The sequence below is a fragment of the Typopeltis vanoorti genome, chromosome 11 (assembly GCF_054136105.1).
Source record: "Typopeltis vanoorti isolate ZY-2024b chromosome 11, IOZ_Tvanoo_1.0, whole genome shotgun sequence".
Classification (NCBI taxonomy): domain Eukaryota; kingdom Metazoa; phylum Arthropoda; class Arachnida; order Uropygi; family Thelyphonidae; genus Typopeltis; species Typopeltis vanoorti.
Window position 1 is genome coordinate 68,857,614 of NC_143559.1, and position 24,470 is coordinate 68,882,083.

The following is a 24,470-nucleotide window of genomic DNA, read 5'->3' on the forward strand; positions in this document are numbered from 1 at the left end:
GAAATGCTTGAACGTAACCCAAATCTGAACAAAAATGATGGCTTAACCATTCCAAGAATGTGGAGGACCTATCTGCGATCTTTATAGCAACCAGAACTATCCAAAGAAAAATCCGACTACAAGAGGACTTGGTGAAGTTCCCCCCCCCCCTTAACAATTCCATAGCAACCTTGAACTGTACAAGTCCTAAAGAAAATCATATTATAACAATCTGAACTGTACAAATCCAGAAGAATCTTAGTATATGAGGATTTTAGCAGAGTTTATTGTAGTTTTTTATTTTATTTTATTTATTAATTATAAAATTTTTTATTTATTTATTTAATTTTATTATTTGTTTTTTTTTATTTATTTATTTTTCAATTGTTATTTTATTTTATTTTATTTAATTATCGCTAAAGGTGAGGCTAAGAACATTAATTAATTAATTAATTAATATCTACCCTGTTAATTAATTAACAGGGTAGATATAAGTTACCAGTATAGAGTGCAAGATCATGTAGCTTGGTTCCCTATACACAGGTATCCTTCTGATGATGACCTCAATAGAGGGGTCGAAACATCAAGTGTTATTTTATTAATAATTAGTAAAATAATCATTTCAACATGTGTGTTTTGTGTCCCTAAATTCGTAAATATGAATGCTGATCACCATGTAACCTTAAAAGAAAGAGTATGTGTATAATAGTCCGAAGACTCCCACAATGAGTCTTCGGACTCCATGCATGCAGATACTGTATAATAATAATAATATTGGAGGGTCCAAAGGCACTTGACTAAGGTAGTTTCTGGTCTCTGGAATGTTGAGTATGAAGAGAGATTGAGAAGATGCAATTAACATAGTAGTGGATAGGAAGAAGAGAGGTGATATGATAGAAATGTACAAGTTGGTAAGGGATTGTTATAGGATTAACAATGAAGAGGTATTTCATAAAATGGTGGGCAATGGGGAGAGAAAGAATGGGAGGATGTGATCAAGGGAATGAGGAGGTTTTTTGCATGGAGAGTTGGGAATGATTGGGATGCCTGAGAATATGATGTCTGCAGAGAATCTGGAAGTATTTAGGGCATGGTATGAGATGAGCTGCATGTATGACAAAAGGATCTCCTGAGATGAGTTTGACTCCATGGTATCATGGGATAATAATGATAAAAATAATAAAAGATTTAGAGAAAATCAACTTGAAAAAGTTGTGAATTGGACCTTGAAAGCAGTAAGTAGGGAAGTGATCCTGGATGAGATGGAATTCAAGTGGAATAAAAACTTTTAAAATTTGGATTACCTTGTAAAATTATTGATAATTTTTAATAACAAAGAAAATGCCTTGAAGCATGGAATAATGCATCCATAATTATTTCTAAAGGTGCAATGGAAAATATCTACAAAATGATTGACAGGAATGGGGCTGAGAGAGAAGGACTGAAGCTGATCCACGACCCCAAGCTAAGACCCATCATTCAATAGTAAAAGGTGGAGAAAAGGCTATAATCAAGACAACATCTTTATTAGTGAACAAGTAGCCATGCAAGCGACGAAGATAGTAGAAGAGCCGATACCAAGAACTCAGCACAGACCTGTTACTTGTAAAGTCAGAGCCGTTATCAATCCAGAGATAGTATCTTTTAAATGACGGTTTAATTTTAAAAAAGCAAAATGGGATGGATTTGCAAAAGAACTTGATCAGACAGTAAACACTCTTGAAGTGGATCCAAGTAACTATGAAGAGTTCGTGAATACCATCAAAATAGTATCTCAGCGGCACATACCACGAAGGTGCAGAACTCACTACATCGCTGGGTTTAATGAAGACCTGATGGAACAACTAAAAGAATATAAAATCAGATATGACGAGGATCCTTTCGCTGTAGACACAATTGAGGTAGGCGAAAAACAGATGGACAAACTCACGGATGGTAGAAAGAAGAGATGGATGAAGCTACTGCAGGATTTAGATATGAAACAGAACAGCAGACGAGCATGGAAACTGGTGAAGAATTTAAGCAACGATCCAACTAAAACTCCAGTTTACGTAACAGAGGTCATGGCAAACCAGATTGCTCACCAGATATTATTGAATGGCAGGACAGACAATAAGATACCAAAAACCAATCTTACGCACATTAAAGATGCTGAGACTAATTTATTAGTCTCTCTGTTCTCCGAAGAAGAACTAAGAAAAGCTATATGTCGCCTGAAGGAGAATAGAGCTGCTGATTTGGACGACATTCGGACAGAACAGATAAAGCGTTTCGGTCTGGTGACCATCCAATGGCTGGTGAAATTGATGAATAAGTGCAGAATCCCTACAGTTGCCCAAATTATGGAGGAAAGCTCAAGTGGTTGGTAGCTTTACTTAAAACCGGGAAAGGAACCTACAGAGTCGAGGAATTTTCACCCTGTTTCTCTCCTCTGCCACTTGTATAAAGTTTTTAAACGAATGATTCTGGAAAAAAATAGCAGCAAACATTGATGAGAAACTCATACCCGAGCAAGCCATTTCTGTCCCGGAAAGTCCTACTGTGGCCAAATTCTGAATCTCATGCAGCACACTGAAGATGGTTACGAGAAGAAGCTTGTGACTGGAGCAGCTTTTATTGATCTTTCAGCGGCATATGACACTGTTAATCACAAGAAACTGTTGGCCAAGCTGTACCAAATAACGAAAGATTTTCTCCTCACGAATATAGTTAAAACCATACTCCAGAATTGACGATTCTATATAACTTTGCAAGGAAAGAAGAGTAGATGGAGAAATCAGAAGAATGGTTTACCTCGAGGCAGCGTATTGGCCCATATGCTCTACAATATTTATACTAACGATCAGCCAACCCACCCACAAGTGAGGAGGTTTATCTATGCCGAAGATATAGCTACATGCAGTCAAGCAAGGAGTTGAGAAGAGGCTGACAGAAGCCTTAGAAATACTCTCCACTTACTATGAGACCAATTGCCTGAAGCCTAACCCAAACAAGACTCAGGTTTGTGCTTTTCATCTGTGCAATAGGGTATCAAAACACCAGTTAAACATTGTCTGGAGAGGAAAACGCCTCGAACACTGCAGTAACCCCAAATATCTTGGAGTTAAGCTGGATCACACCTTGTCGTATAAGATGCATTGCCAGGAACTAAAAGGAAAAATCTATGCAAGAAATAACATCATAAAAAAATGACCTGCACGTCGTGGGGAGCTCAACCAGAGGTACTTCGTTCGATGGCTCTGGTATTGTGTTTTGCTGCAGGGGAGTACGCTGCCCCAGTGTGGGAAGCATCTGCCCATGCAAAACACGTGGATGTGGCTTTAAATGATACCATTAAGATCATAACCGAATGCCTAAGACTAACCCCAGTCAACAAGCTGTATCCCTTAGCAAGCATAGCGCCACCAGGCATAAGACATCAAGTGGACGGTGAAATGGAGAGAAAAAAGCAGATGACAGATGAAAGACATCCAATGTATGGCCATATCATCACGGCTTCTACTCAAATCGAGGCATAGTTTAATGCAAAGAACTAAACCATTGATCCGTAAACCTGAGGAGCGATGCCTTGTTCTATAGAGGGAATCAGTTCAACTTCAAGAAGTCTCCATAATTAAGGAAGAGTTAATCAAAGGATATCACCTACTCTACAGCGCCTGGAGGACTCTGAACCGTCTTAGAGTGGGAGTGTCCAAATGCAGAAGTAATCTGAAATGGGATTATGCAGATGATGACAGCTGTGACTGTGAAGATGCCCAAACTGACGAACATCTTTTATGTTGCCCAAATCTAATTGATGTTTGCTCCACAGATGACATTCTGATGATAAATGACAAGGCGATACAAGCCACTGTTTTTTGGAGGGAGAGGATATGATTGGTGTTCCGGACTCAGAAAGTAAGGGATGGAAAATATAAAAAATTACAGGCCTATTAGTTTACTAATGGCAGTATATAATAGATTTAGTTTAATCCTTTATCCCAGTGAGAGCAAACAAAGTTTGCGCCTGAAAATATCTTCAGGACTAAATATAGTGTTGTACTATCTTATCCAGTAAGTAGTGCAACACCAAGGCAACTCGTGGCAAAGGTGGAGCAAGCTACCAGGCACTTCTAACCCAGTATCTCCCATAATGCAAAACACATTTCCTATGTGGATATGTATACTGTTATGCATTAAAGGGATTGGCCATCTACCCAGACTAGTTTCGACCTTTATTGAGGTCTCTTCAGTGGGAGCCAGGCCCAGAGCTGGAGATACCAGGCAGAAGCAGTAGCAAGTCATCTGTGCCTATGGGAGTTGCCAAAAGGTTTATCACCTTTTTTTAAAAATTACTCTGGATTTAGAGAAAGATGTTGAAAATTTATTTATCACTAGGTTAGACTATAATAGATTTAGTTTAATCCTTTATCCCAGTGAGAGCAAACAAAGTTTGCGCCTGAAAATATCTTCAGGACTAAATATAGTGTTGTACTATCTTATCCAGTAAGTAGTGCAACACCAAGGCAACTCGTGGCAAAGGTGGAGCAAGCTACCAGGCACTTCTAACCCAGTATCTCCCATAATGCAAAACACATTTCCTATGTGGATATTTTTTGGAGATTTTTAAAAAAAGGTGATAAACCTTTTGGCAACTCCCATAGGCACAGATGACTTGCTACTGCTTCTGCCTGGTATCTCCAGCTCTGGGCCTGGCTCCCACTGAAGAGACCTCAATAAAGGTCGAAACTAGTCTGGGTAGATGGCCAATCCCTTTAATGCATAACAGTATACATATCCACATAGGAAATGTGTTTTGCATTATGGGAGATACTGGGTTAGAAGTGCCTGGTAGCTTGCTCCACCTTTGCCACGAGTTGCCTTGGTGTTGCACTACTTACTGGATAAGATAGTACAACACTATATTTAGTCCTGAAGATATTTTCAGGCGCAAACTTTGTTTGCTCTCACTGGGATAAAGGATTAAACTAAATCTATTATAGTCTAACCTAGTGATAAATAAATTTTCAACATACTAATGGCAGTATACAAAACTAATAACAGAATAACGTATCAGCTTGAATATATATACAATCATAAGAGCAGGTATGGTTTACCATTGATCATATTCATACGCTTAGATAAATTATAAAAAGAACAAATATAATAACTCTCTCTAACAGTCTTCATGGACGTCAAAAAAAATATGACCTCAACTAACTTAATCACTGTTTAAAAGTAGGTATAAATGTAACATAAATAGAAAATTTGAAATATGTAAATATATACATCCATGCCAGTAGACCATAGCTCATCAGATTCAAATTCTATCTACCTACAAAGGACCTTTATGAGGGCTTTTTAACAGAAGGTGAGTTAGCCTGTCTTATATGGAGATGAGAGGGTATTCTTCCTAGAAATCTGTGATTTTCATCTTGCACACAGGCAAACTGGCCAGAAGAGCACATGAAATTTACAGACACAGAAGGCAATGCAGATAGAATTAACTGCTCTATCATAAGCAGTAATCAGATTTCAAAAGTGCCACATTGCTTGGCATGACAGGTCATTGAGCCTAACACTAAAAAGGAGGACAGAATAGAACAGTCATGTCATCTTTGTCATTAAAAAGGAGGGAAAAAGATCCAATTAACAGGAGAATAAGACATTATTATTTGGTAACTTCCATGGAGTCAGACCCGTTATGGGAGGACCACTAAACCAGCAACATGTCTATCATAATGAGCTTTGAAGTTATTTACACTACCTGCACTCACAACGCACTCCACTCACTAACAACTCTCCACGTAAAAAATCTACTCACCCTTCTTCACCACATCTTTTTACAACTTCCAGGGATGACTTCTCATTCTTCCCATCTTAACATACACTCTTTTTATAATTTCTTCTGTGTTAATCTGATAAAATCCTTTAACTAATTTGAAAATCTATATCATATCTTCTCTTTTCCTCCTACCCACCAATCTTTATGATCCACATTCTCTCAAATGCTCTTCATAACCAACACTCCAGTCCTGATATCATTTTGGTTATTCATCCTTGGACCCTCTCTAGTGTTTCCACATCACAATGAAAACTAGGTGACCAAATCTGATCACAATAGTCCATATGTGGTCTGACCAATGCCTTATATAAAGGCACCACCACCTCCTTATTACTACATGTCAATGTGCTTTTTATTACAGCAGCAATGTGCAGTCTTTGGAACTTGTGCAATGTGCCCTCAGAACTTCAGTCCACTGTCTACCATTGCTCCAAGATCCCAATTCTCATCCACTTCCTGAAGTACAGCTCTACCGATACATGCAGAGCCTTATATCTCTGTATCCCAAAGTATAGCACCTTGCATTTATTAATATTAAAACTGCGACCCCCACTCATCTGTCCAAGCTAAAAGTCTATTCAAATCTTCCCATAGAAAATTAACATCAGCACTACAACTGATAATTCTACCTAACTTTGCATCATTGGCAAATATTTAAAGATCCCCAGTCAATCCATATGAAATATCATTAACAAATAAGTTAAAAGTAGAGGCCCAAGACCAGAATCCTGAGGTTTGCCACTGGTCACCTTTCTTTTCTGAGACACAACTTGTTGATATCGTTCAGAGAGCCAATTTCTGATCCATCTAACCAATATGCTATCTATTCCTACCCTCTGCAGCTTTTACATTAACTTATCATCTGGTAATCTATCAAATGCTTTTGCAAAGTCCAAGAATATCACTGTATATGATTCTCCCTTATCCAACACATTTGTCACCTTATCATAAAACATAAGCAGACTGCTAAAACAAGACCTGCTCTTCACAAACCCATGCTGACCATAATAGAGAATATTCTGTCAGTCAACCCAATCTTACATTCTATTTCTAACCAATTTTTCCAACACTTTGATCACAACTACAGATACACAGACTAGTCTATAATTGGAAACTTCTGTTATCAAACCATGCTTGTGGAGAGGAATTATTTTGCCTTCTTTCCACTCCTTAGGAACTTTCTCCACTTACTAACATCTAACCCAACTAACATTTGATACAATACACCTCTGATTCTTTCACTTTTAATGCTTGCCTCCCTTCTACATGTTGCACAGCATCATTCACACCATTACAATATACACAGATGAAGTGGCCATTAAATAATTCCACGATATCATTTGCTGTGGTATTTATTTATTTACGCATATGATTTTGTGAAACCAGCAAGTGAAATGTACAATCACAATATCCAGAAACAAATGATAAAAATCTTAACATGTAAAAGTTCATTATATAAAAGGCACAAACTACTTTCCAAGTCTTCCTTTTTTAAAAAAAGCAAAGTCATTACACCTACATATCAATGTCCAGTCTGGAAAGCCAATCCAAGGCTTCATCCGTCACCTTGTGGATGTCCTGTAGGCCACCACTGTGAAATTGGCGCCTTGGGCAGTTGTACACAATATGAGTAATCGTCTGAGCCACAGGAGAACAATCATAATAAGGGTGGTCTAACAGCCCCCATTTATGTAGTAGGTAGCCATATCTGCCCTAGTTAGTTCTAATCCTGTTGACTGATGACCAAATCTTCCTAGGAAGCGCAAAACCAGGCTGCAGAGTACAGGGATCTTCTACCAGGAAGCCGTTTGTTGGACCAGTATTCTCTCCACATGTCAGGTGTTGATGGCAGGGCAGCTGAAGAGAGTTCGTCCATGAACCAGAGGCTTTCTAGATTTAAGGCGAAGACCAGGTGGATTTATGAGGGTCTGGTGCAGGGGCAGGAATGGGTTGCTCATTGCTTTATTAAATTTTTTAATCGAGGCTTGTCTTCTTCGTATGTTTGGTGGAGCAATGTTAGATAGGACAGGCAGCCAGGAGAGAGAGGGATGCTTCTCACTGAAGTGACACATTTGCTGTGGTTACTTGCTGCCACCATAACTATCCGTCAGTATCATCAACTTGTCATGATTATTTTTCCTCTTGCATGAAAAATAGCAGAAAAATTCCCTTGAATTAATAATGGCCCGACTGGTCAATATCCTCTTATATTCTACTTTTCCTTTTTTTGACCATGCTTATCACTTTTCTGGCCTGCACTTTAACTGTTCACTGCAAACCATCTTGTACTTCCTTCATAACAACTTCTTTTGTAACACTGCTTGCTTGATTTCACCGTTCATCCATCTCACTCCTACTCTACTTATTCGCTAAACTCTTGGTATGCAGTTATACATTGCTTGTGTTAGATACTGCCTTATCATTTTTCATGCATTGTCAACATCTTTTCTACACAATTCTTCAATCCAACATACAGATGCTAGCTGATTACAGAGCCTCTGATAATCATCCACCTTACAGTTCCACATATAGACCTTCTTAATAACTTTTTCCTGTTTGACTACCTTCCAAACCAATGCTTCATGATCACTTTCATCAACAGGTGGCAGTGTTGATACCTCATTCACAAACACATCCTTGAGCTAATTCCATAGAAAATAAATATATTTATTTTTGATTTATCCAAATAAATATGGATAAATCAAATATAAAGTATACTGAAAATACTCCAGAACAAAAGCAAAGTGAAATAAATCAAAGACAGACTGAAATAGTGAGTTTATTCAAATATCTAGAACAAACCATTATAAGTAAATGGTTTCACTTAAAAGAAGAGAGTGTGAGGAATCGTTTTCGGGAGAGGGTGTTAGAGAGGATTTCGGATGGACCGGAAAGTGTACAAGATTGGTGGAAACATAATTCAAAAGTAATCCTGAGCTGTGCAATCAAGGTGCTTAGTGAGACATCTGAAAAATTAGAGAGCAGAAGGAGAATCATTACAAGTTGGTGGTGGAATAATAATGTACAAGAAGCAGTGACAGCTAAGAGGAAGGCAAAGCAGAAGTGGGATGAGTCAAGAGTGGAAGAGGATAGAGAGGTGTACAGTGAGAGAAAGCAAGAAGCCAAGAGAGTTGTGCCACAGGCGAAGGCCATGGCATATTCAAGATCTGTATGATCAATTAGAAACAAGGGAAGAACAGAGAAAAATTTACTAACTAGCAAAATGTAGAAATAAAGCAGCAAAGGACATCCTACATGTGAGGCAGATCAAAGTGGTGGAATCCACCACCAATCTTTTGAATGAGGAAAATGCGAGGACTCACAGAGAAAATGGGCAGCCTTCTGAGGGGATGGTGCAGAACATCAGTAGAGTGGAAGTGAAGGAGGCCATGAAGAGGATGAAGAATGGAAAATCGGTGGGCCCAGACAGGATTCCGGTGGAGGCATGGAAGGCACTGGGGAAAGAGGGAATTGACCTGCTGTGGGACCTGTTCATGAAAGTTTGTCAACCGGAAAATATATCTGAAGAATGGAGGGAAAGTACTCTTGTCCCCATCTAAAAAGGTAAAGGGGATGCACAAGACTGTAAGAATTACAGAAGAATAAAGTTGATGTCCCACACAATGAAAATCCTAGAAACGGTTCTTGATGGAAGATTGAGGAAGGAAGTGGAGATTGCAAAGCAACAATTTGGCTTCATGCCTGGTAGATCAACGACAGATCTTTGGGTTATGGCAGATGATGGAAAAGTTTCGAGAGAAACAACGGGAGCTACATCTGGTGTTTATTGATCTGGAGAAAGCATACGACAGAGTGACAAGGCAAGAAGTCTGGAGGTGTCTGAGGGAGAAGAAGGTACCAGAGAAATATGTCAGGTTGGTGCAGGAGATATACAGAAATGTGAAGACAAGAGTTCGGACCTGTCTAGGACAGACAGAAAGTTTTCAAGTAATAGTTGGCTTGCATCAAGGGTCAGCATTAAGTCCGTTTCTGTTTAATATTGTGATGGAGGTGGTGACAGAGGAGAAGAGAGAAGACGCACCCTGGACAATGTTGTATGCAGATGACATCTTGCTGTATGCAGATTCAAGAGAAGAAGTGGCAGCTAAATTGGAAAGATGGAGGAAAATACTGGAAGAGAGAGGTATGAGACTGAGCACAAGTAAGACAGAGTATATGTGTTGCAAAGTGGATGGCAGCCAGGAGACAGATCTGGAGCTGGAAGGAAATGTCATCAGGAAGGTCAGTGACTTTAGATACTTAGGTTCAAGAATGAAAGAGAATGGTGAGGCTGAGAAGGAAGTAGGATGCAGAATACAAGCAAGATGGAGAAACTGGAGAGAGATGGCTGGAGTGCTATGCGATAAGAGGGTGCCGATCAATCTAAAACGCAAAATCTACAGGACAGTAGTGAGACCAGCTATGACATCTGCTAAGGAACTGTGGCCCTGAGGAAAAATAACATCAGCAGGATGGAGGTAGCGGAGATGAGAATGCTTAGGTGGATGTGTGGTGTGACCAGAAAGGATCGTCTGAGAAATGACTATGTGAGGGGGAACAGTGAAAGTTACGAACTTAGGAGCGAAGATACAAGATGCAAGGTTGAGATGGTTTGGTCATGTGAGGAGGAGGAAGAGGAGGGAGGACGAATATGTGGGAAGAAAGGTCATGCAGATGGATGTGCAAGGAAGGAGGAAGCATGGGTGGCCAAAGAAGAGATGGAGGGAGATGGTAGAAGAGGACTTTAGGATGAAGAACTTGGATGTGGTGAGAGCCTAAGACAGGAGGATGTGGAGGAGACTCATCATTAACAGCGACCCCACTTAAGTGGGACAAGCTGCAGAAGAAGAAGAAGATTCAAATATCTAGAACAAATCATTACAAGTAACCATAAACTTGAAAATGAAATTTCAGCTAGAATAATAGTAAGATCAAAAGTTTTTAAACACTATAGAGATATTTAAAAACAATTTACTAAACTGCCTAAAAAGAAAGAACTACAACCGGTGTGTGTGTATACTCCCAAAAATGACATATGGTAGTGAAACCTGGAGGCTGACTGAAAAACCACCTAGAGAAACAGAAAGCAACACATCAATTCAAAGAGCCATTTTGGGAATAACACAGTTAGGTAAAAACAATAATACTTGGATAAAGAAGCAAACAAAGATAATGGACATTGCATTAGTAATAAATGGTGCTGGGCAGGACATGAGAATAACTGACAACAGATGGGCAAAGAGAGCAGTAGAATGGATACTAAGAACTAGTTATCAGAAACCTGGTAGACCAGCATGAGATGAGATGATAAGATAAGATATCATATTTTCCGGTGTATAAGATGCACCCAAGAAATTTAATACAATTTTCTGGAAAAACCCTAAAAAAAACTATTTCTGTAGGTGGAGGTCCAAAATGTCTTTCAGCTTCCCTATTCCCGTGTTCTTCCGCATATTTTACAACCTGCAATTTGTAACTTGAAGTATATGAATGTCGCCTGTTTTTTTTCCATCACTAAAATCTATGGGGAAATATCAAACTGAACACAAAATATCTCAACACGTCAACTCAATACTGATAAACATTGGTAACTGATTACTCGGATAAGATATTATGAAACATGAATAGGGACTCCCCGTTCTTAGCCAATGACCTTCACGTGACTTGGAAGTCACGTGAAGGTCACGCACCAATTTGATTGCACCATTAACCGCCTACAAAAATCTTGGAACATAAAAGGGAGTGCGTATGACTTTGAAAAGAGGAAACAATCTTTACCTTCATTATATAAGACACACCCCATTTTTAAGATGAATTTTTAAGGTAAAAAAGTGTGTCTTATATGGTAATAAACACCAGAAAATACACCGGAAAATACGGTAATAAGATGTTATGGACATTTATGGTGAAGAGATGCACAAGATGCACAAATGAGAGGCATTCATCCAGGAGTGGACTGAAAGAAGCTGTCGATGATGGTTCACCAAATGAAAATTACCCAGAGAAAAAGGAATATGCTTGGTGTGATGCTGAGAGACATGGTACCTTCCCATTTGATAATATCAAGAATAATTACACAGGATATTATGATATCAAATACGTCATGCATTCAAAATGGAGATGGTTTGAACAAATCACGAGATATAAAAGCAACACCAGATGACTAAAATTATTAGCAGAACGGCACAATGGATGACAAAGATAAGAAAGCGAGAGAGACTTTCAGCAGGTGGTGGACTAATCCACGTTGAAAAAGAAGGATATCCCACATATTTTTAAACCAAACAATAAATAATAAACTTCATATATTTTTTTCCATTTTACTATCTTTCCACTACATTCCCTAGTAGAGTCCAGTGAAGTGCAACAAATTCCTGATGTCAATCTGATATACCCCCTGAACTATAAAAAGGTGTGCTGAAAAGTTGTGATAATCAACCATGAAAGAATTGAGGTGTTTATCAGAACTTTTCAACTTCCTGCCCTTCCTGTAAGTTATAAATTTTATTTACATATCCTCTCCACCTCTTGTTGGATAAATTCAACTAACCAACCAATTAACATGACTACTGCAATACAATACCTCCACACACACACACTTTGTGAATCTCCTCTAAATAGTTTTGGCATCATCCGTTAAAAATCTTATTTCTTTCAGTGGTATATTACTTTTAGGTGGTTTAGATTCTATTAGCTGCTTTATTATTATTATTACATGACACCTACAAGGAGTCCAAAGACTCATTGAGAGAGGGGACACCTACTCTGCAACTCTATCTCTGCCACTTAATCCACCAACTACAATGAACCACCACTACCATCACCATCTACACCCATGCCATCTACTGCCCACAATCACTAGTATTTTATGTCTATAAATTGCATGTGTTCTCAAGGCCAATTTGTCTATATGTGGGATGAAAAATTTGAGTTTCTGGGAGAAAAAAAAATCTGCTACCTCAGTATGAGATAAAAAGGAGTTAATAACTTTAAATTTAATAAGGTTAATAACTTTAAAAAAAAAAAGTTATTAATGAATAACTTTTGAATTCATGAATAACATGAATCTAGAGGATTACAATATATATATATATAAAGCAGGATCTCCTAGATGACAATTCCACTTACCAAACCATAGATCGAGACTCCCACTATGACTTAAGTGAAAAAAGTTTGTAAACTATATGAAAAAAATGTTACTTCTTGGCCCAAACAAATCATTAATAAATTAAACCTGTTCATGTTAAACCATCCCACATTTATGGGGGTACCTAAAATCCATAAATCCAATATTCCCTGCACCCTATACTTGATAGTATAGACAATCCAACTTGCAAAAATGCTCAACTGTTAACTAAGTTACTTGTTCCCCCCCCTCACTGGATAACTATATTTTTATAAAAAAAAATTCTGTCCATTTCAAATTACTAGTGAAAAATCATTATCATCAAATTCCTGACACCTCAAGGGGGTGTACACGGTATGATAGTATTACATGAAAAATTTACATCATTACTAACTTCCTATCTACAATTTTCCTCCAAATCAATCTATTATCTGTCAAGACTCCAACATTGTCAGATCTTATATTTCTATTTTCTAAGGCACTTTTTCACGTATCAATCCACCTATATCTTGGTCTTCCTCTGGATCTTTTTCCTGCCAACGTGGCAGATAACACTTCTTTTGCTAATTTTTTCTCTCCAATTCCGTTTTAGTGACCACCAGCTGAGATTAGCTCTGCTAACACATTCCTGGATGGTAACAATGTCAAGTTCTTTGCTAATTTCCTTGTTTTTAATATGATATTGCCATTGATGCAATCTGTATACACCCCTAATCTTTCTCAGGACTCTCATATCTCCAGTCTTTGGTCAAGTGTTTTACTTCTAACCCAGCTCTCAGATCCATAAGTTAAAATTGGTTTAAACACTGTCTTATATACAGCTAATTTAGAGTTTTGATTACTCTCTTATTCCATATAAATTTATTCAGTTGACTTCCTACCATACTGGTTTTGTTGATTTTGTTGTCTATTTCCATATTTAATTTATCATCTTCACTAAAAATCATGCCTAAGTAGTAGCTGAAATGTTTTACTTGTTCTATAGATTCTTCATTCACAATGCAGTTGATATTTTCAACGTTTCTGTCTATTTTCATTGTCTTTGTCTTTTTAATGCTGATCTTCATACCATATCTACTACAACAGTTATTCAATTTAGTCAGGGAATCTTGCAGACTTGTAGCAGATTTATTTAGAAATATAACATCATCTGCATAAAGCAAAGAGCTGACATTAACATCTCCAATTTTGATATCAGGTTCAATACCACTTTCCTTCATAATGTGATCCATATAGATAATGAATAACAGAGAGGATAATGTATATCCTTGTCTGACACCAGATTTAACATTAAACCATCTTCCTGTACTTCCTTAAATTCTAACTGCTGACTTACAACTCAAATAAAGACAAAGTATTGCTTGATATAACGCCCCACTGACACCATACAACTGTAGCATTTTAAATAACATCTCTCTCTTGGCACCTTGTCCAAGAGAGAGAGAGATGTTATTTAAAACTTATGCTTTTTCCAGATCTACAAAACTGAAATACAGATCTTTGTTATTATTATTATTTTGGGCAACTCCAAGGAGTTGACAGACTCATAGAGGGAAGCCCTAACATCATGTCAAGAACAACTATTCAACTTTCACACAGTATCTATCATACCTCGCCTTGAACTCATTCACAGTCATAGCATCCACAACAGAGTCTGGCAGCTTATTCCACTCATTTACCACTCTCCAAGTAAAAAATCTAGCTCTAATACCCTTGTTAACCACATTCTTTCCCAGCCTCCATGTATGGCCCTTAGTCCTCCCACCACCAGTCCTATTCTCAAAAATATCTTCTGGATTAATCTTATAGAAACCCTTCAGTAATTTGAATGTCTCAATCATATCACCCCTTTTCCTCCTATCAACCAATTTTTGCAACCCACAAATCTTCAATCTGTTCTCATAAGGTTCATTCCACAGATCTGCCACCATCTTGGTCACTCATCTCTGGATCCTCTCCAACTCCTCCCCATCAAGAAGAAACCCTGGCACCCATATCTGGGCACAGTAGTCCAGATGGGGTCTTATCAGGGCTCGATATAGAGGAACAATAACTTGTTTGTCTCTGCTTGTTAAAGTATATTTTTCAGTAACCAAGTGATTTGATGAGCTGATTTAGCCACTTTTGCAATGTGCCCCCTAAACTTCAACTCCCTATCCACCAACACTCCCAAATCCCTGGCCTCATCAACCTCCTGGAGTACAGTTCCACCAATGTGATATACTGCTGCTAATCTTTTCACTCCAAAATGCATAACCTTGCACTTTGCCACATTAAATTGACATCCATTTTCCCTAGCCCAGTCCTTCAAACAATCCAAATCATCCTGCAAAATTTTGACATCCTGTGCACTCACAATTGCTCTACCCAACTTTGCATCATCAGCAAACAAGTGAACACTTCCTCTCTCAGATCCTTTCCTATATCATTAACGAACAAATTGAAAAGTAGTGGTCCAAGAACAGAACCCTGCGGCACACCACTAGATTAGATTTTTATCTTAAAAGAAACGTATTTAATTTTTATTTATTATTTCTTTTTTGTTATTTTTTATATTTTAATGGGAAAAAATCACACATTGGTGTGTTCACAAATGTTGCTTCCTACGTGTTTCGACTCTTAATGAATATTAGTAAATATATGAAACTTATTCATGTAAGTTTCATTTCAAAGCAGAAATCTAAGAATTGCAGTTTAAAATATTTCACCTGATATTGACTTTTTCTGTAGCAGTATTGAAACACATCCATCACATTAAATTTCTTTTATGTTTTTAATTCTTTCTTTATTACTAATCGTTTTACGTTTCATGTACTTGTACTGCAAATGTACAATAACAATATATCTATCTATATAAAAATATGAGATGATGTACCATGTCAAATGTGTATGTAAGATGCTAAAAATGTAATATTTGCATTTGATTTTGCAATATTCACTGTGTATCTTTTGTATTGAATATGAATACAATAAATATTGTCTATATTATGATTTTTTTTCGAGGGGGGGGGGTGAAATATTTTAATTTTTCCAAAGTGGACCCTGGCATCCAGAAGTTTGGGAAGCACTGCTCTAAACCTTAACAAGTATGGATACACTGATCTGTCAAAAATTTGGGAGACTGTCATTTTAAGATCAACACCTACTCAACTGTAATATATTTTTTATTCAACATTAGAAGATGCAAATTAGGACTTTAGATGTTTTGTCTGTTATAATTTAAATTGTTTTACTTACTCATTATCACATGTAAATTGCAACATGTTATTTTGCTCTGAAGATGCTGGTTTGAAATCTTCAGTGAAAAATAATCCAGTTAATAACCATCCTTTTATAATTTAGTTTTGTTTAGTGGTGTAATACCATTAAAAATTAAAATAAGTTATCAATAACAGCCAACAGCTAAGCCTGTCAACTAGTTTGATTACTGAAAAACGATTTTTAGCCATATTCAAATTGAATACACTGAAATTTATATTCTAAATAATTTTTGATGAAGAAAAAAATTTTTAACTTGATGTTCAATGTTATCACTTCACAGCACTATGGTTGTATTCACTTACGCTTTACAGAGTGGTATTCTATCTACAGCTTCAGGAAAATAGCGTGGTCGAATATTATATGACATCCCTACATCGTTCACAGGTAATGGCCTTCCAGGATTCACAGCATAAATTTTACTTCCAGACTATAAAATAAAAAGGAAATACTTCTTCAGATATGGATGCAAAAATTATACTGTATACTTAGCATTCATATCAGGACAAATTTCTGTAGATTTACAATATATACATGTTATTTAATTAGCAAACTCAACTATTATACACTACAAAAAGTAATTAACTAGTTTATTTGGGGAAGACCTACCTTTACAGAACTGTGCTGCACCCATCATTTTCATATTCAACCATTCCTAAATTCTGTCCTTAATCAACTTTTTCGATACTTGAACCACAACTTCTGAGATACTGATCACTCTACAATTTAGTACCTCAGCCTTGGAGCCCCTTTGTGTAACAGAATTATGTGATTATCTTTCTACTCCTCTGAGATGCTGCCAGAGCTGAGATGTAATTAATCAACCTGGTCAGAATCAATGCAAATTCTTTTCCACTTTCTCATAACACACATAAGCTGACATACACAATCCAATATTCCATGGCTGTATACTTAGCCATGGAATATTGGATTGTGTATGTCAAATTTTCCACCTCCAGTTCATCCACCACTATTCTCAAATCAGTCAGTGTCACATGTGTCACGGCATTATCTCCATTCAGATGGAGATTCAGATTACACCCTCACTCAGTAATTTAACTATTTTTTTCTACTTCTCTCATATTCTGACCATCTTTATTCATTCAAATTATCCATCCATAATTATTCTTCCTTTTACTCAATATATCCCAAAAGATCTAAAATTTCCTTAAGTCAGTTCATCAATTATTTCATGTCTTTATCATGGTGGATTTTACTCTTCTTGTCTGTGTTTTATAATGGTCATTTGCTTATCTACACATACAGTAATACTGCTTCTAGCAATCACACCCTCACAATTATTACTGTTATCTTTCCCTTGCAGTTTCTTACATCATGGCAATGCTCCAAGCTGCCTTTCCGAATTTGACATAATTTCTGGTTCTGCTAACGATTGCATGAGCATTCATTTGGAGACAATGTGGCTACCTAAGTAATGGACAAGTTCCCGAGGTCCCTCTCCATCATTTACTCTTTTAGGTACTCATCTCTAAACTAAACATATTCCTATGTTTACTGAGCTAATTTTCTAATGTATGTCATCTAGATCACTCTTTTCAACATGCCCATATCAACAAATAACTACCGTATATGTCGGCCTATAGAACGACTGGCATTAAGACGAGGCCTACATTTTAAGCTATTTTTAGGTTTTAAGCTTATGTCAGTTGTATAAGACAATCCCCCCCCCCCCCCACCAATTTCTTCTTTCTTGTATTAATGCAATGTTAGGTATTGTTGTTGTTGTTCTTCTTATTATTACATGACACCTCCAGGGAGTCCAAAAACTCATCGAGGGAGGGCACCTACTCTACAACTCTCCACCAAGTAAGTCAACGCCATCTACCGCCACCACTACTATTTCCACAGACAATCACAAACATCCATGCCCATCGCGGGATTTGAACCCCGCAGCCTTATGGCTGGAGAACGGATATGTTGAAAGTTTATTTTTCACTTGGTTAGAATATATTAAATTTAGTTTAATCCTTTATCCAAGTGTGAGCAAACAAAGTTTGCACCTGAAAGTATCTTCAGGACTGGAGTAAGGTGGTAAAACACCAGGGTGACTCCTTGCAAAGGTGGAGCAAGCTACCAACACTCCTATCTCAGTATCTCCCATAATGCAAAACACATCTCCTTGCGGATATGTCTACTGTTATGCATTAAGGGAAGAGCCACTACCCAGGCTAGTTTCAACCTTTATTGAGGTCTCTTCAGTGGGAGCCAGGCCCAAGCGGAGATACCAGTCAGAAGCATTAGCAAGGTCTTCTCTACCTATAGGAGTTGCCAATTGGTGTGCCACCTTTTTAATAAATTACTCTGGATTTAGAGGAAGATGTTGAAAGTTTATTTTTCACTTGGTTAGAATATATTAAATTTAGTTTAATCCTTTATCCAAGTGTGAGCAAATAAAGTTTGCACCTGAAAGTATCTTCAGGACTGGGTAAGGTAGTGAAACACAAGGCGACTTGTTGCAAAGGTGGAGAAACCCAGTTCTGAAGATACTTTCAGGTGCAAACTTTGTTTGCTCACACTTGAATAAAGGATTAAACTAAATTTATTATACTCTAACCAAGTGAAAAATAAACTTTCAACATCTTCCTCTAAATCCAGAGTAATTTAAAAAGGTGGCACACCAATTGGCAACTCCTATGGGTAGAGATGACCTTGCTAATACTTCTGACTGGTATCTCCACTTGGGCCTGGCTCCCACTGAAGAGACCTCAATAAAGGTCGAAACTAGTCTGGGTAGTGGCTCTTCCCTTAATGCATAACAGTAGACATATCCACAAGGAGATGTGTTTTGCATTATGGGAGATACTGAGATGGGAGTGTTGGTAGCTTGCTCCACCTTTGCAAGGAGTCGCCCTGGTGTTGTACCACCTTACCCCAGTCCTGAAGATACTTTCAGGTGCAAACTTTGTTTGCTCACACTTGGATAAAGGATTAAACTAAATTTAATATATGGAGAACGGATATGCTAATCACTCAGCCAGCCAGGCCAGCAATCTGTTATTTTTATATCTATGCATATCTGTTATTTTTTTGCATGGCATAGATTTAGTATATATGTGAATTACCATAATTAAAAGTGATTAACCCCAATTTTAATTAATTATTAATTTCCTTTTTTTTTTTTTTTTTTTTTTTTTTAAATTTTAGGATTATTAAAATTGTTATCATTTAAAATCATGGAACCAGCAACAAAACAAAGAAAGTATGAAGTATGAAGCTTGATTTAAAAGGGTAATTGAAATGTTAAAGCAAACTAATAACTTTGCTGCTTCAAGAAAGTTTGACATAACTGAAAAGATAGTAAATGAATGGAGAAAGAAAGAAGATATTTTAAAAAAATTGGCAAAGAAAAAATGTGCAATGAGAATGGGGATCACCCGATGACCGCAACTGGAAAATCACGTTGCAGAATGGGTATTCAAACAAAGGTCACATAGTTATCTTATTAGAATAAATATGATTAGAGCATATGCACTAAAATGGTCAAGATTGAATCCAGATGAAAGTATAAAATTTCAAGTTACTTCAGTATGGTGTAATCATTTTATGAAGAGACAAAATCTGGTAATACGACAAAAAACGAAAATTGCTCAAAAACTACCAGCAGATCTTGACCACAAACTTACCAGTTTCCATAAATTTATTATTCAGCTGAGACAATAACATAAATTTCTATTGTCAATATGGATGAAATGCCTATGAACTTTGATATGATAAGCAATAAAATAGTTGAGTCTAAAGGTGGTAAGTGTGTGCTAGTTCGAAGTACAGGTCATGAAAACAGAAGGTTTACAGTTGTGTTGTCATGTTTGGCTGATGGAACCAAGTTAAAACCAATGATCAATTCACCAGATTCGAACTGGGATCCATATGACGATCATTTAAGCAATGAATCTGAAGAACTATTTTCAACAAATAAAGAAAATTAACATGAAAATTTAGGTTAATAATTATTATTTGTTTTTTAAGACTTACATCTATTGTAATATTTTAAATAAATTTATGTAATAAAAAATTAATTTGATTTGTTTATAAACACTGCCTATTTTCTTATATAATGATGTATTGTAACTACTTAAATGTTCATCCAAGAAATTAAGCTTCCCTTTTTATACTCGCCGTATAAGACAACCCATGATTTCGAGGAGTATTCTGTAGCATTTGAGTGTCATCTTATATGCCGACATATATGGTATATATGGTCTACATCTCACACCAAATAGCCTCAGCACACTGGCTCCAATGATCTTATCTTTAACTTTTATGTTCGTGGAAGTTCTGTTACAATTACAATATTGTAGCAGAACCCCCCCCACATCATGTTCTCTCTATCCTCCATGAAAATACAATACCCCCCCCATCCCTCCCTCCATAACCTTTCAAACACACCTCACTGATGTCTATTATTTTTAACCAAGTCAAACTAACCCATGGCAAAATGTTTCACTTATGTTCCTCATGCTTTTAGTATCAGATACATAAACTGCAATTCATGCTTTAGACCAGATATGGGCAATCCCCAGCCCATGGGCTGGATCCAACCCTAATCTATTTCAGCAAAGTTTGTCTGATTCATGGTGGGAAAAAACATGGTGTGTTCTACTAACTCACATTAAGCTGACGTCATATAACTTGCACAAAACACACTATGTTTTCTCCAACCAAGGTCTCTTTCTCACTTTGACTAGCGACGTGTGTGTGAACGTGTCAAAACATGTCAGTTCGGTACTTGCGTTGGTGTTGTGCTTTGTTCAGTGCCTGCATTGATGTTATGTTCTGTTCGATGCCTGCGTTGATGTTGTGTTCTGTTCAGTGCCTGCAGTGTAGAAGACAGTTTTGTTTGACAGTTGTGAATATCGCTTATAAATTTGGGACAATGTCAGGGGTTATTCCAAAAAAAAAGAAAAGTAGATGCAGAGAATCGTCAATTTCAAGACAACTGGATGGAGGATTATTATTTTATTCTGAATAAAGGTTTGCCTGTATGTTTGCTGTGCAACGAATCCGTATCCATCAAAAAAGAAAACAACTTGAAGAGACACTTTGTTTCGAGACATGCGGATCACCCAAAAATTGCTGGACAACAACGAAAAGATGAAATACAGAAGTTGAAGAAGAACTTGGTTACCCAGCAGCAAATGTTCAACAGGCAAAGAATGCAGCAGCACAGCATTGTCAAAGCCAGCTTTGTGGTAAGCGAAAAAATCGGTAAGCATTCTAAGTCATTTGGTGAAGGAGAATTTATCAAAGAATGTCTGCTGGATGTTGCAAGTATAATATGTCCTGAAAAGAAAAAAAAAGACTTCGAGAATATTTGTTTGTTGAGATGTACTGTTGTCTGACAGATAGAAATTATGGCTGATAATATCAAAAAAAGTTTAAAAGAGAAGATTGCTAGATTGGAAGCATTTTCAATTGCTTTAGATGACAGCACCGATGCCTCTGATACAGCACAACTAGCAATATTTATTCGAGGAGTTAATGCATTGCTTAACTTTTATTTTTTAAAACTTGATTAATGTACTGAATGTTATTTACTATTTTATCTCATTACTATTTATTATTACCATGAGTACCACTGTAACCTATGGTTTGTCACAGCACGACCTTTGCTGTTTTTGCACCAATAAACAACAAATCAACCAATCCACACAGCTGCATGAAGATAACATTTTAAATGTGTTAAATAACATGTTACTTTATTAAAGTACAATCATCATCATCAAATTCCTGCCATGTATCCTCAAGGGGTGTACAGGATATGATAGTACTACATGAAAAAAATTACATCATTACCAACTTCCTATCTACAATTTTCCTCCAAATCAGTCTGTTACTTGTCAAGACTCCAACATTATCAGATCTTATATTTCTATCGTCTAAGGCACTTTGTACCGTATCAATCCACCTATATCTTGGTCTTCTTCTGGATCGTTTTCCTGCCAACCTGGCAGAGAACACTTGTTTTGATAATCTTTCTTCGCCCATTCTGTTTAAATTTTTAAACAGAATGGGCAAAGTATTAAAGTACAATTATATTCCTATTTCTTTTTTAAATAATAAATGAAATCTACATACGTTTATGAACACATAAACTAAGTATATACATATGGATGATTTATCAGAATTAGCATCCAAAATTTCCAGTATGTGGGAATTCCCAAACATGAATACTGAGAATACATTTATTGTTGTTTTTTGGAAGTTAGTTGCTGTCACGATATAATATATTTTGGTACCGTCGGAATCGAACGCGTAACGGTGGAAGACAAAACGAAGCTAAGTTACTGTATTTAGTTATATTTCATTTTATTTAATTATATTTAGTACTTAAATGTTCTGATGTTTGTACTTTTTTTCCTCTTATTTATTAATTGAATAATTATTAAAGATTAGGGTATAATTTGACAAAACACGTCACAGATAATAATGGCACCTGTGCGAAGGAAAATGGCGGCCAGTAATGAAGGTTCGCCATCGTTATCAAAGAACGGTAGCATAAAAGAAATGAGTCAGTGTACTAGCTGTGAAATGTACGCTTTGCGGAGTGCGGTCGGTGTGTGGTTAGATGATAATAAAGGATTGAATGTGTGTAGAAAATGTAGGGAGAATGCGGAATTGAAGTGTATTTCGGATCGTGAGTGTGATATTTTTGTCAACCTTCAGAATGAAGGAAACAGGGATATGACAGGAAACGGCAAGGTTGTACATGAAAATTGTGAGAGTGTGAATGTAGAAAGTGTGAATGATAGTATAAATGGTTTCTCAGAGAACAAAAAAGATGAGATAGATGCATTGAGTGAGATCGCGTTGTTGAATAGTGCGATAGAAAGAGCAAAACAGCAGCTAGAGTGCATGAACAAAAGTAGACTGAATGAACCAACCAGTAATAAAAGGTATGACAGGAAAAATAGACGTATGAATGTGAACATGAACAAAATGAAGGATAGAGTGCTGTATGGAGACTCGTTAGTACGAGGTGTGTTAGTAGAGGATTTGACAAAATCGTACCAACCTGGTGCGACCATAACGGACGTAACTGCGTCTATTAGAGAGCAAAAGGAAAGGGTGAAAGAAATGATTGTTGTGGCAGGTACGAATGATTTGAAAGGAGATAAAATGGAAATGATAGAAGACCTGAATGAATTGTTCGAGGTAGCAAAAGAAAAGAGTGAGAGAGTTAGAATGATTAGTCTTTTGCCACGGTATGACAGTGAAATGTTTAAAAGGAGGGCTAAAATTGCAAATGACTTTATGCGTGGGTTATGTATGACGAGTGGTGTGGAATTTGTGGATGTGTGGAGTGAGTTTGATGGGCGAAAGGATCTATATAAGATGGATGGCTTGCATTTGAATGGTTACGGTGTAAGAAGACTTGAGAAAGTGTTGCTGAATGTAGTGGATGTGCAAACTCAGGGAAACTAGATTTGTTAGGGGGGGGGGAGTAGATATACAGTCCTTATGGAGGCAGTTGAATGTAAGAATGAATATAATATGCCAGAGCAAATAAGGACAACAAATCTGAGTGGGATAGTTAATATAAGGCATCAAGGTAGGGTTGGGGCTAATGGGGGTCTTAAATTCATGTACACTAATACTAGGAGTATTAGGAACAAGAAGGAAGAGTTTTTGGCCATGGTTGGCACTTCCAGACCACAGGTTATAGGTATTAGTGAAACATGGCTGACTGTAGATGATATAACTAGTGGGATTGAATGTGATGGGTATAGTGTGTTCAGGAATGACAGAGAGAATAAAATGGGGGGAGGAATATTGTTGATGATAGCTGATGAGCTCCAGCAAAGGAGAATAGAAGTTGAATTGCAGGATAGAGAAAAGAGCACATTTGAGGCCATTTGGTGTGAGATTGTGGCTAGCAGAACTAAATATACAATTGGGTGCTGCTATAGACCAGGTGATGGAAAAGATGGTGGTGACAGTATGCACAAGCAAATAGAAGAAATGGGTGGAAGGAGGGTGATTATTATGGGAGATTTCAACTATGGTCGCATTGATTGGAGTGAGGAGAGGACACACGGAAGGAAGGAACTGGATTTTATGCGGTTATTAAGGGATAACTATCTGCGACAGCATGTAATGGAAAATACTAGGGGTCAGAGAGTGCTTGACCTAGTAATTACATCTGAGGATTTGGCTGTAACAAATATGACCACATTGCCACCAATCGGTGAGAGTGATCATAGGGTCTTAACTTGGGAGGTGGCTAAAGGTGTAGAATTTTCAATTAAGACAGGGTACATGTGG

At 37.2% G+C, this 24,470-nt stretch overlaps 1 protein-coding gene across 1 annotated transcript in view; it reads right to left on the reverse strand.

Annotated features, from left to right (window-relative positions):
* LOC150101697 (ral GTPase-activating protein subunit beta) overlaps positions 1–24,470 on the reverse strand; it is a 778,187-nt gene that overhangs the window by 227,575 nt on the left and 526,142 nt on the right. The window contains 1 exon segment of the mRNA XM_090400967.1: positions 16,493–16,617. Within this exon segment, the coding sequence (XP_090257093.1) occupies positions 16,493–16,617 (125 nt within the window).